This window comes from Arachis hypogaea, chromosome 11 (genome assembly GCF_003086295.3).
Source record: "Arachis hypogaea cultivar Tifrunner chromosome 11, arahy.Tifrunner.gnm2.J5K5, whole genome shotgun sequence".
Lineage (NCBI taxonomy): Eukaryota > Viridiplantae > Streptophyta > Magnoliopsida > Fabales > Fabaceae > Arachis > Arachis hypogaea.
Window position 1 is genome coordinate 87,076,545 of NC_092046.1, and position 13,920 is coordinate 87,090,464.

At 37.1% G+C, this 13,920-nt stretch overlaps 2 protein-coding genes across 2 annotated transcripts; one reads left to right on the forward strand and one right to left on the reverse strand.

Moving 5' to 3' along the window:
• Positions 1-4,084: 4,084 nt before the first annotated feature.
• Positions 4,085-8,021, reverse strand: LOC112722282 (replication factor C subunit 2). Its single transcript, XM_025773270.3, has 7 exons — positions 7,375-8,021; positions 6,393-6,568; positions 6,066-6,274; positions 5,776-5,971; positions 4,721-4,849; positions 4,447-4,641; positions 4,085-4,355 (listed from the first exon to the last, which is right to left on the reverse strand). Exons 2-7 carry the CDS (start codon positions 6,546-6,548, stop codon positions 4,245-4,247), a joined length of 996 nt encoding a protein of 331 aa, XP_025629055.1. The 5' UTR covers positions 6,549-6,568; positions 7,375-8,021; the 3' UTR covers positions 4,085-4,244.
• Positions 8,022-9,228: 1,207 nt separating this feature from the next.
• LOC112721536 (uncharacterized) lies at positions 9,229-9,597 on the forward strand. Its single transcript, XM_025772590.1, has one exon. It carries the CDS (start codon positions 9,229-9,231, stop codon positions 9,595-9,597), a length of 369 nt encoding a protein of 122 aa, XP_025628375.1.
• The last annotated feature ends 4,323 nt before the right edge of the window (positions 9,598-13,920 follow it).

A 13,920-nucleotide genomic window follows, 5' to 3' on the forward strand; every position in this document is an offset into this window, starting at 1 on the left:
GATCTACAAGTGGTGATCCTTGAATCATTACAAGGTGAAGAATATTTTTTTAATGAATTTGATAACTTTTGTAAATTACATAGTATTGTGCATGAATCTTCCACTCCATATATTCCGTAACAAAATGGTTTGGCGGAAAGGAAAAACCGTACCTTAGTGGATATGGTTAATTCAATGTTACTAAATGCAAAATTGTCTAACAATTTGTGGGTGAAGTATTATTGATATCATGTCATATCCATAATAAGATACCATCAAGACAAAAAAGATTTTTCCTTATGAAATTTGGAAAAGAAGAAAACCTAATTTAAATTATCTTAAAGTGTGGGGGTGTTTAGCCTTTTATCGAGTTCCTGATCAAAAGAGAACCAAATTGGGGCCAAGAGCCATAAAAAGGACTTTTATAGGATATGCTCAAAATTCTAAAGCATATAGAATATTAGACTTAGTGTCTAATGTAGTTGTTGAATCAAGAGAAGTATAATTTATTGAAAATAAATTTATCAATTATTCAACTTCTAATTTAGAATATCCCCAAAATGATACTAATGTTTCATAAGAAATATATATGGAGCAACCGGAAAGCTATGTGCTACCTGGAAATAAAAAGAAAGTTTTCAAATTAATTAAGTCTTTGTATGGGCTAAAACAAGCGCCTAAACAATGGGATGAGAAGTTTGACTCATTGGTGTTATCAAATGGCTTCTCACATAATAGTGCGGATAAATGTATTTACTCAAAATTTACTAAAGATTATAGAGTAATCATTCGTTTATATGTTGATGATATGTTAATCATCGGAACAAATTTAGAAGGAATTCGTATAACAAAGTAGTATCTAACTTCTAAATTCAAGATGAAGGATTTGAATGAAATTGATACAATATTAGGCATAAAGGTGCATAAAAATGAAGTTGGCTTTACTTTAAGTCAATCTCATTATATCAAAAAGGTATTGAAAAAGTTTGATCATCTCACAATTAAAGAATCCAATACACCCTATGTTCCTAATCTTAAATTAGAAGGAAACATGGGAAGGCCTATAGCACAATTAGAATATGCTAGTGCTATAAGAAGTTTAATGTATGCAATGCATTGTACTAGAGCTGATATAGTATTTGCTGTGTGCAAATTATCAAGGTTTACAGGAAAGCCTAGAAATCAACATTGGAAAGCTATAACAAGAGTTCTTGGTTATCTCAAGAAAATCATAAACTTGGGATTACATTATAGTGATTATCCCGCAGTTTTAGAAGGTTATTACGACGCAAGTTGGATTACAAATCTTAGTGACAACAAATCCACTTCAGGATGGATTTTCACCATAGATGGTGGAGCAATAAGTTGGGCCTCAAAGAAACAAACATGTATTACACATTTTACTATGGAGGCTGAGTTTGTAGCTTTATCAGCCGCAGGTAAAGAAGCGGAATGGTTAAGAAATTTGTTATATGATATAAAGCTGTGGCCACAGCAGACGACAGCCATTTCAATCTTCTGTGATAGTGAATCAACCATGTCTCAGGCATATAATAAGGTTTATAATGGAAAGTCTAGACATATAAGTTTGAGACATGAGTTTGTGAGGCAACTAATAGATGATGGTGTAGTTACCATCACTTATGTAAGATCTCAAGGAAATTTAGCAGACCCTTTGACTAAAGGTTTGTCAAGGGATAAAATCAAAGAGACTACTACTAAAATGGGATTAAAACCTATTATTGCTAAATGATGGGAACCCAACCTTATTCAAGGTTTAATGGGTAATAACAAGTTATTTAGCAGTTGGAGCACTAAGGTATAGGATTTAGTGCTATTTACAATAAATTAGGAGGGTGAGTTTAAACTCTTAATGGAATGATAATATTATCTATCAAAATATTCCACCTATATGAATATAAGAGTGGTGCCGCTCTAATCGAGAATTTTAGAGGTTTTATTCTCGTAAATATTCATGAAACCAGGATGAGCACAAGGCCATATAATTGCTTAAAATTGTAAACTCTTGAACTTGGAGGGTATAAGTAATGTGTGTGATTTTTGGTACTAGCATATGGAGTATAGGTTTAATCGATTAGACACCTATTACTTCGTTAGAACTTTAAAATTTACACTAAAAGAATGTTTAATCTTAGTGACACATTCTTTATGCATATACTTGTATGACATTTAAATTTTGTAAATAGTGGGGGATTGAAGGATATTTACAAATTTGATTAATTAATATTACTAATATTATTGATATTATTATTAATATTATTAATATTAATAAACGGTTACTAACCGTTTAGTACCATTTGGTTGAAGGGACACAATTCTTTAAGGATTGTGTATGTTCAAAACATTGTATCTATTGGCAATAGAAAAGACACAACCATTTGTATACGTAACTAATTATAATTGCTACGTGCAATATGTATAAATAAGTCCTTGTCCACTATTTCAAATATACAAGTACTAAGTGTACATTTTAATCAACTATTAAGAGATTTTTTTTGTTCAAGAGAGTTGAGAATTTCTTACTATTGCTAATTAAGAAATTCTTAGGTTTCATTGTATCCTGGGAGAGTATTGTCATCAACCCTACAGCGACTAAGTGTGGGGACAAATATCTCTCTAAAGAAAGCGATCTAATCGTGCCTTGAAACCACTACACAAATATAAGATTTTGTCATCTTCTCATACCATATACCCAACATAGAGCGCTTAAACTTAGAACTCTCAGTCTCAGGTATACAAAAGCCTTTTATAAATTAGTGGATATTACAATGAAGATTTTATAATTATCTTCATGTGAATATATTTCTTTTTGACCCTTGGATGATAGATTGTATGGTTAGATTTTGATATTTATAAAAGTGTTGTTTTTATTTAAAGTGTGGCTAGATAAATAAACCACACTTTTAACCAAAACATTTCATGAGAAGATATTTTTGCCATCTTCATTGTAGTATCTACCTTATAAATTTACTTTTGTTTAAAATATCTTCTGCCTTCAGTATCAGATTATCATTGTAAGTATTCTAATAAATTTTGTGCTTAAGTACGTTACTTTGATAACTTATATTGAACAGCCCCAAAAATTTATCAATTTGAGATTAACTAATGCTTCGAATGTTTTTTCAAATACTAAAGCTATATGCTAATATATAATTTTTAAAGAAATTAATATTATTATTTATTAAAAGTACAGCTAAACGGGAGGTAATTGTAAAAGTAAAAGTGCTTCTGAACAATAACGAGACGTTGAAAACGAAAGACCAAGAGGTGTCGTGGTGTAGTTCGTTATCACGTTAGTCTAACACACTGAAGGTCTCCGGCTTCAGTCTGGGTGACGCCATTTTTATTGATAATCTTTACGTGTATGGCAGAGTCGTTAATAGCGTAGAAGCCTTCGTTATTTAAATGTATTTACTAAATTGATTCAATGAATCAACCCATTTGGTACGAGCTTCCATGTAGTCATGTACTTCATCCATCTGAATGCATTTCAATATATTGAAACGGTGATGAGGGTGCTTCGCTTTATGATCTTAGATTACTATCGGGCAGATTGAAACTCAATAAAACAGAAAGCAAAATTTTACTCAACCACCATTGATAAAGTCTCGATGCATGGCAATCGGCGAAATGTTACATCAATCATGCTTCAAGAATACGATCATCCTTAACGCATTCATCTATTTTCCCCGTACCTACTGCTAACTCCACTAAAACTCCTTTTAAACTAGTTATGCATATTTTTTAAATTTTACAATTAGAATATTTTAAGAGTCTACCATGTAAAAACCTCACATCTTGTCATGCATGGATTTTCATCATTAATGATACTTTTCCATGAGATTACCCCCTTTACATTTTACTTATTTAGGTTTTCTAGTCCATTTTACTTTCTACGAAGTTTTCATTTTAGACTTTAGTAGTAGTAGTTTCCTAAATAACCCCAAATTTAAAATTTGCAACACTATACATTCCGTTGCTCACAAGCATAAAAGCTCCCTCTATGAGAAGTGATGCTTGATTAGAAGCAAATCACAACCTCGGCAAAACAAGAACCAATTATTTCAGTTTTCAGACAAGACACTTGGAAAAGTGGCATTTATCCAAGCCAAACATACTTATAGAAGCCAAAAAACTATCAGTTAAGCATTTGAACATCATTGAAAATATAATAACTCAGAATATCCTCTCTACCAGAAAAAAACAAAACGGAAGCTAACATAAAAGCTGTACTTGGAACCTACTCATGCAGCTTTAGCTGTTTCACGAACTAGAGAAAGCTTGGCCAATAGACCACACATTTGAAGATAGGAACCAACCCCATCACAAATTCTCATATGAGCAAATCCAGTTTCCTGCAATTGAAGGAAACCATGACAAATTCTCAGTCACTTACTACTTAGTAAAACAAAGATTACAAACACAGCAAACAGATAAAGCATGTACCTTCATGAATTCCAATTTCAGATACTCAGCCATATCATAATTTTTTATAATACGGAAAATTGTTGTGATGATATCTGTGGGGGAGTATCCTAAGTCATATAGTTGTTTGAGGCCCAAACAAGCCTCATCAAAATTCCCTTCGAGAACATTACGCACCATATTTTTCACATGCAATGGATGCGGCTGGTCACAAACCTGAAAATAATCACAATCTTTTAATGAAATCATGGTGAATTCTAACGATTATAGATTAAAAATCGTAGTCGGTTCTAACCTTGAAAACATTTTGTTGGTTAACAAACTGGAATCCACTGTATGTTGCTTGTAAGTTATTCAACGCCTGCCTCATATCACCATCAGCAGTGAAAATGATGGCTTCAAGGCCTTCAGGAACATAGGGAACCTTGAACAATAACAGTTCATTTTATCATGCATTTCCTCAACAGTAATGAAGATTGAAGAACTGAAGATAAATAGATGGCAACCAAGAAAAGTTTTAAATAGGGTGCTTTTCCTAACAAATTCACATTTCCAATGACAAGAACCTTTACAATAAATTTCAAAAAGAACCGCAACATAAGTATCCTCAGGCTACGATGATGCTATTGTTGTACCTTGTGCTACCCTTTTTAACACTATAATGAGAAACCAAAGAATGCATAGACAACTTGACATAATTCCATAAATTGCCCGCAGAACCTAGATAAACAACTTAGTAACCTCCCAACATGATCAAATGGCAGCAACATAATCAAGCAAAGCCCTTAATTCACAATTTCACGTGTTTTAGAAGACAATAGTTTGAATTTTTGAAGGATACAAATGGCACAGATAAAATGCTATAGAACATCTGGAGGTTATGCATTTAATACAAAATGGTATTAAACATGAAATAAATCAAACTCCAATAAAAGGCATTTCTAATGCCCTGCATTGTAATATTTGAAAAAAGAAAGTAAAAAAAGACATAAATGCAAACCACCAGAAGGTGGCATGGCATTAGATAAGAAATTTGCATGAGAAGTAATATGGCGGCCATTAAGCTGTATTTTAAGATTTGCATGAACAGCAAATAATAGAGAATTTTTTTCAAATTAAGAGCCCTCCCTGTAGTTATCAAAGAATCAATTATAAAGGAGAAAGAGAAAAGAACAAGAGTACAATGATAAATAAGGCATGCAACTACAAAAGCAAAAACAGATAAGCAAAACAATGAAGATGTCAATTCCATATCTATGCTTTACTAATATGAGCCATGAAAGCACCAAAATTCTACACAAACTTAAACTTCAGATGGAAAAACAAATTCATAGAGCATTTAAGGCTTACCTTCTCAGCTTGAACCACAACCATGAGGCGACCGAGTATCTCCTCATCAGACAAGCGCGAAAATCGCACAATGGCACATCTACTCTGAATGGGCTCAATAACCTTAGAGGAAGTGTTGCAAGCAAGGGCAAACCGAGTAGTATTCGAGTATATCTCCATTGTCCTCCTCAAAGCTTGCTGAGCCCCCGAAGTCATACTGCATTAAAATTCAAACAATTAAGAATCAGTAATAACAATTATAACTCCTTGTTTTTCATCCTAATCACAAGCATCAAAGCAAAATTAGATACCTATCAGCTTCATCGAGAATAACAATCTTGTGGCGGCCAGGAGGGAGAGTAACTTTCTTCTGAGCAAACATCTTGATCTTGTTCCGGACGACATCAATTCCACGGTCATCGGAAGCATTGAGCTCAAGAACGGCTTCCTTGGAATTGGAACCAAGAAGCTCATGAGCAAGTGCTAGTATGCTTGTGGTTTTACCAGTTCCAGGAGGACCCTAATAAAGAAACGAAGAGAAACAATTTCAATAATAAATAAGGAATTCACAATTCACAATTATTAACCTAATAAAAAGAATGGAATGGAAAAGAGAGAGAGGTTTGACGGATACATACAGAGAGGATGAGATTGGGCATGTTGCCGTCTCGGGCGATGACTTGAAGGCGCGAGACGGCATCTTGGTTGCCAACGACGTCGGAGACCTTAGAGGGTCGGTACTTCTCAACCCAGGGAACATCGTAGCTGCTGTTGTTTGACGATGACGATGCCATTCTACTTCTTCTTTGCTTCACTGAGGAAAATGAAGAGAGTGAGAGTATGAAGTCTAAAAAACCCTATGTGCCCCCAACTAGGGATGGAAAGGGTTCCCAATGGAGGCGGGGGGCTACCTGTTATCCGCCAGAAATCCCCGGTTTTCATACAAAAATTTTAAAAAATCGGGAAAATAAAAATGAAAAAACAGAAAAAAGAATCCTCAATGATAATACAAACATAATGCATAAAACAAATATAATTTGACTCAATTAGCATAGTGTTTGGCTAAAAAACATAACATTAACATAATCTTCAAGACTTCTTTCATCACATAGTCCAAGGATAGTAGAATCCAGAGTTGAAGACTAACTTATCATGCAAAATAATAATTACATTTTTGACTCAAATAATCAATTATATTATCTCCTTATCAAATATCTTGAAGTAAGAACAATTAAATTGAAACTAAATCAATGTGAATATGTGATATATAATACTGAATCTGCATATACAGTGAAAGCCTAGAATGTAAAATGAACAATAAGCACATGCAACAATGTGTTTCAATCTTCCAATACCGCACCTTAAGAAGAAAAACATAAATTTATAACAGTCCATCAATAATCCAGCATACATAACAATCCCATCAACAATAACATAAGTCTCAATATAGAACCTTCGAATTGGAACAAAAACTTCTACTTTTAACTTCTAAAGACACTGAAAAAAAAAATTAAACGATGACAAAAAAAAATAAAACAAATGAATAAACTACCACAAGAATACAGAGGATATACAGAAAAAATAAAGAAAAACAGAGAATACAGAAGCATAAATTAGTACCACAAACTGGAGAAGATGATGGCAAGTCGGCAACACTGCAGAGCCCGGAGAAGAAAACGACGGCAGTGATGAACGACGAGAACTGGAGAAGGCAGATCGAGGAGACTAATCGCGAGGAGAAAACCGAGGAGAAGACCGGCGAATGACGTGGAGCTCCAGGCGCGGTGAATTGCAGACGGCAAAGTTCGCGCCGCGGTGAATCGCGGACGACGGAGCTCAAGGAGTGATGAATCACGGACGGCTGTGTCAGACTGTAAGTGTGTGGCTGTGTGGGTTGTTGTCTTGTTGAGTTGCGGAAGAAGAGAAAAGTGATGAGTAATGAGAATGGAGAATATGAATATCTGATGGTGAATGTCGAATTCAAGGAAAGTGATCTAGGGTTTGTGTGTGGTGTGCAGCTGTGAGAGTGTGTCCGGCGCTGAGGCTTGAAGGAGTGAGGGGTTCAGGTTATGGTTTTAGGGTTTTGGGGCTTGAGAGAAAGGCCAAGGGCCCGCTGAGGGCGTGAGGCAGAGGATTAGAGCAGGCTGAAAAGCAGAGGTGACACAGAGGGGTCGTGGCAGCCGTAAGGGTTAGGGGAGACCGGAAGAGTCACGGAGTTTCTCTCTCAATCTTTGGAGGGGCCTAAAATATCAAAATCAAACTACTATAATAAAAAGGATTTTTTATTTAGATAAATTAAATAAATATTTTATTTACTGAATAAATAATTATAAAAATTATTACGAAAATATGTCCTCTAGTCTTATCTTATTTACACTTTCATTTACTGTGTAAACGAGATAAGACTGGTGCGCGTGACACGTGTATATCTCGTTTACGGTATAAACGAGATACGTGTTAAATTAATACGTTTATAATGCAAACGAGATACATTAAGACAAATTTTCAACTGCTATAAAGGATGTGCAATTCTTGGCATTCTCAATACACATTTCATATCTTCTTCTCCATTTTTCTTCCAAAAAATAAGCAAAAATGTCCAGTAGTAACGGATATGTGGTTGTTGGTGTATACCACAATTGTCGTATGAGAAACAGCGACAATTAGGTAATATTTGAGTGTGAGAATCTGTTACTATTGTGCACTCGACGCGTAAGTTCGTTGTCTGAGTTGAAGAGTTTGATATTGAGCAACCTTGGTGGCATAGGGAGAAGAGAGATCGGAAGGGTGGGGTATAGGTTGCTAGCACCGTTGGGTAATGAAATTTTCTGGTTTCAACTGTTTCGGCTCCAGGGTGAGGAGCATGTGCGACTCATATTTGACATCTACGGGAGAATTATGGCAGAACAAGTAATGGAGCTTTCCGCCGAGGTTAGTGATGTTGGTGGTGGTGGTTCTGTACACTCGACCTTTGTCTAGGATGACCCACCTCTCATAGTGGGGTAGAGTTTTGGGTTGACCATAGATTCAAATGCAGAGATGCAGTAATGCAGGGGGTGAAGAACTACAGTATTCGCAGAAGTGCTGAGTACCGAGTGGTCAAATCGGACCAATTAAAGTACCATGTGCATTGTCGTCAAGCTGTAAATGGATGTCCCTAGAGTCTTCGTGTTGCCCTCCGACAGAACCTCAGATACTAGTGAGTTCAAGTTTAATTGTGGCGTATTTATTCATGAATGATTGCTATATATTTAGTAGTTTCCAACCATGAATGTTTTATTTCGTTAGGGAGGTTCGGAGGGTTGGTGGAGCGCATACTTGTTCAGCACCCACCATGTCCCAAGACCATCGACAGTTGGACAGTAGCCTTATCTGCAAGGTCATTCTACCGTTGATACAGTCTAACACATCCCTGTCCTGCAAGGTGCAGTTCGGCAAAGCTATCACTTCAAACCCTCGTATAGAAAGGTCTGGATGGCGAAGCAGAAGGCAATTGTGCAGATTTACAGGAATTGGGAAGAGTCATACAACAAGGTGTCGAAGCTGCTGCAGGCACTGCAGAGTTGTTGTCCCAGAACTATTTGTGAGCTCAAGGCCGTACCTTACTACGATGGACACCTTCTGGTCCGCCACTGTAGCATGTTCGACAAAGTCTATTGGGCTTTCCCATCCAGTGTTGAGGCTTTCAAACATTGCAAGCCGTTTATTTTTGTCAATGGCACGCATTTGTTTGGCAGATACGGTGGTATGTTGCTTATTGCAGTTGCTCAAGATGGCAACAGCAATATCCTACTTATTGCTTTTGCCATTGTGGAGTCCGAGAGTCATGGTCGTTCTTCTTGACAAATCTGAGACGACATGTCACCCCACAAGAAGGCCTGTTGATTATTTCTGATAAATCACAGGTGATCAAGGCTGCACTGAGGGTCGATGATAGTGGTTGGCAACCTCTTAGGGCATTCTACGCTTATTGTATTAGACACATGGCCGCAAATTTCATGTCTCGTTTCAAGTCGGCCGAAGGCAAGCGATACCTTATAAACACTGCTTATAGTCCAAGCAAGGCTGGGTATGAGTGGTACATGGATGCCTTGAGAGGTTTGTCGCGAGAGATGGCGAACTGGGATGGTCGTTTCAACAAAGTGATATGGCTACAATACTGCAACTGTGATCTCCAGTTCGGTCATATAACAACAAAACTGTCAGAGTGCATCAGTGTAGTTCTCAAGGGCACACGGTACTTGCCGATTTCTGCCATCATGCGCATAATGTACGAGAGGTTGTAGATGTTGTTCGTCATGAAGGGCAAGGAAGCACAGTCACAACCAGCGGCTGGAAATCGCTTCTCCCAGAGGCTGATGGCAGCCATTGAGAAGAACAGAGAAGGCATCCCGAAGATGCGTGTTACTCATTGTGATCGATGGGCTTCCATGTTTGTTGTGGAGGAGTTAGAGCCGTTCTAGGGTTGGTCGCAAGGTTCCTTCCGAGTTCGGCTAGCGGCGGGTACATGTGACTGTGGCCTCTTTCAGTCTCTCCACTACCCATGCCACATGCGCTTGCCACCTATGCCGCCGCAAGCATCGAGTGGACACCGTATGTTCATCCAATTTACGGTAGGAGGTTGTGTTCAAGGTGAGGGATGGGACTCTGCTTCATCCTAACCCACTCATGCGCAGGAAGGCTACTGGAAGACCTGTGTCTACTAGGTTCCGGAATGACATGGATGAGGTCAAGCGCCAGGAGAAGAGGTGTGGTCTATGCAGGCAAGTTAGTCATACTAGGAGGGGTTGTCCCAACCAACCCACAGAAGAAGCTTAGGGGTGATATTTGTTTATTGTGCTCGATGTTACCTAGTTGTTTCGTGTTATTCTAGTTGTATTAAACGCTTATCAGTGTGTGTCATTTATGTAATATATATGTAATCATTAATGGATTTGGAAATCATGAGTGAGGTTGTACAAATAAATTATACATATTTTATATTGCACCATTAAAAGGTCTAATAGATTTTTTCATAATACCAAACACACAAAAAATCACATAGAAGGACTATACATCAACAAAACATACAAGCATCACTTATACAATACATCATAATAGTCTAATACATAAAGTTAATAACAAGATATTGTACATAATAAACTATAAGACATCATCGGTGGTGGGGATCCTGGTAGTGGAGTCGATGCCCGGTACCACATGGTGGAGGCTATGTCTGGCGCTGAGGTCGGCTGGGTCAAGGGTCTGCATGAGGCTAGGACTGCGTAGAATGATCCTGTGGCTTATGCGGAGGCAGTGGAAGAGGTGGGATATAGTATCCTCCGGAGTAAGGAACAGGGGCATATTGGTGCACCTGAGGCGGAGGTTTAGGCAATGGAGCTGAAGGATGTATCACCTGAGGAAAGGGATGAGGTCAGCAACATACCGTAGTCCCTTGACGGAGGTGTCGCATACTGGGCACCCGGTCTCACACCTGCCCTGTATGATGAGCCAGCGCCCGGAGATATCCGTGGCATCCAGGATGAAGTATGCGCGGGAGCAGAAGGGTGATGAAATTTTCCGATACTCTGTTCTCTGCCAGTCCAAAACTAATCTGTGAGGCGTTGCATCGATGCCTGGTCAGCTGTGTGAAGCTGGAATGCATCCTCGAAGAATATCTCGTCCACCATCTACTCCTCCTGATAGCTGTTGGATGGCCCGGAATCATGCCAGCTAAGTGGTGAGGTGTCTTGATGAATGGATTTTTGATGGTATATAATTTCACAATTGAAATCTCGTTGCAAGTATAGTTTCTAAATCAACAAATAATCCTTTCATACAAAAAATTGTTTGTCACAAGTACAAACCCCAATAAAAATAATCGAAGTATTCAAACATCGGGTCGTCTCTCAAAGGAATTACAGGGAAGTGTTCTTGTTATTGGTTATGAGATTTATATTTTGGGGTTTTGATAAGAGACATGAAGGATAAATGGCAAGAAAGTAAATGGAATTCAAATGATAAAAAGCTCTTGGCAAGGTATGAGAATTAGAAGTCCTATCCTCATTATCATCATCAATTGTGACAAGAATTGTCCATTACTCCACTTAGTCAACCTCTAACTATGAAGGAAAGCCAAGTGGAAATAATCAATTTGATTCCTCAAGTCCTAGTCAAATCATAGTGAAAGACTAGCTTTAGTGAAATTCAAGTCAACTAGCAACTTCCAATTATCAATCAACAAAAGAGTTTGATAACTCAAGAGTCTCCAATTACTCAACCCAACCTAAGAGGAGAAAAATCTACACTAAAACCCAACCAAGAATTTTATCAAACAGTTGGAAGGCATAAAAGAAAAGCATAGTAAAATAACAAAAAATATAAAATCTAACATTACCAAATGCAAGGAAATAACAAGAACAAAGCAATTAAACAATAAAGGAACATGAAACATAAATTGCATTAATTGAAATCAAAGGAAACAAAAGTGCATGAACATAAAAATGGCTAGAATAAGAAATTAACAAAAGGAACTAGAAGAGTAAAGATGTAGCAACAAGAAATTGAAAGGAAGAGTAGATGAAAACAAGAATTAAAATTTAGATCTAAGAAGAGATTTGAATCTAATCTGACCTAATTCTAGAGAGAAGAGAGAGCTTCTCTCTGTAGAATTCTAACCTAAAATATGATAAAAACTAAACTATAACTACTTGGTTCATTCCGCTTCAATCCTTGGATTCAATAGCATCAGAAGTGAGTTGGATTGGGCCCAAAATGAGTTAGAAATCGCTGGCTACGTTTTCCCCAAAAATGGCCCACGCTGATTTGCAACACATGCGCATGAATCGATGCGTACACATCACCAAACGCAAGGAAACTATGGCAAATTTTATATCATTTTGAAGCCCCAGATGTTATCTTTCTAACGCCATTGAAACCGCCTCATTTGGACCTCTATAGCTCAAGTTATGACCAATTAAGTACGAAGAGGTCAGGATTGTCAACTTTGCATTTCCTTCTTTTCTTCATGAGTTCTTCCACTTTTGCATGCTTTTTCTTCATTCCTTCAACCCAATCTTTGCCTTCTAAACCTGAAATCACTTAACAAACATATCAAGACATCGAATGGAATTAAAGGTGAATTAAAATTAACCAATTAAGGGCCTAAAAAGTATGTTTTCACACTTAAGCACAGATTAGGAGAAAATTACAAAACCATGCTATTTCATTGAATAAATGTGAGAAAAGTTGATAAAATCCACTAAATTAAGCACAAAATGTACCACGAAATAGTGGTGCATCATGTCCCAAACGTTCCAATGGTGCAGATTGATAAATCAGTATTTTATGATTTATCTTGTGCTCAATTGAGTGTTTTTATCAATTATTCACCCACTTATTCATAAGATTTGTATGGTTTTACAATTCCTTCCTTATTCTATGATATATGTGAAAATATGTTTCCTATGCCTTAAAAATATTAATTTTAATTATCCTTTATTACCATTCGATGCCGTGATCTGTGTGTTAAGTAATTTCAGGCTTCATAGGGCAGGAATGACAGCGACGCGCACGCATGGACGACGTGGACGTGTGCCTGGCGCAGAGCACAAACGACGCGTACGCATGACTGACGCGTACACGTGGCAAAGAAAATCTCCGAATGACAAGCACGCGTGACGGATGCCACGTGCAGAAAATTGCAGAAGTCGCCCCCAGCGATTTCTGGGCCCTTTTTCGGCCCAAATCCAAGCCCAGAAACACAGTATAGAGGCTGGAGAATGGAGGAATCAGAGAGAACAATTCATTCATTCATAATTTTAGGTTTTAGATATAGTTTTAGAGAGAGAGAGAGGCTCTCTCCTCTCTCTTAGGTTTTAGAATTAGGATTTCTCTTAGAGTATGGTTATTTCTTCAATCCAGGTTCAATATTCTTTAATTTAGTTTCTCTTCTACTTTTATTCATTCTCTTACTTTAGTTGATTACTTGATGTTGCCAATTTGGTTTATGGATTCCTATGTTTAATTTGATTTTCCATTTAATATAAATTGAGGTATTTCAGATTTAAGATTGTTTCCTTCTATTTATGATATAAATAATTTGGATTTTTTCCTTTTGGCTTTGGATAAGTAATTGGTGACACTTGAATTGTCAAACTCAGTGGTTGATTGAAAATTGGAAATTGC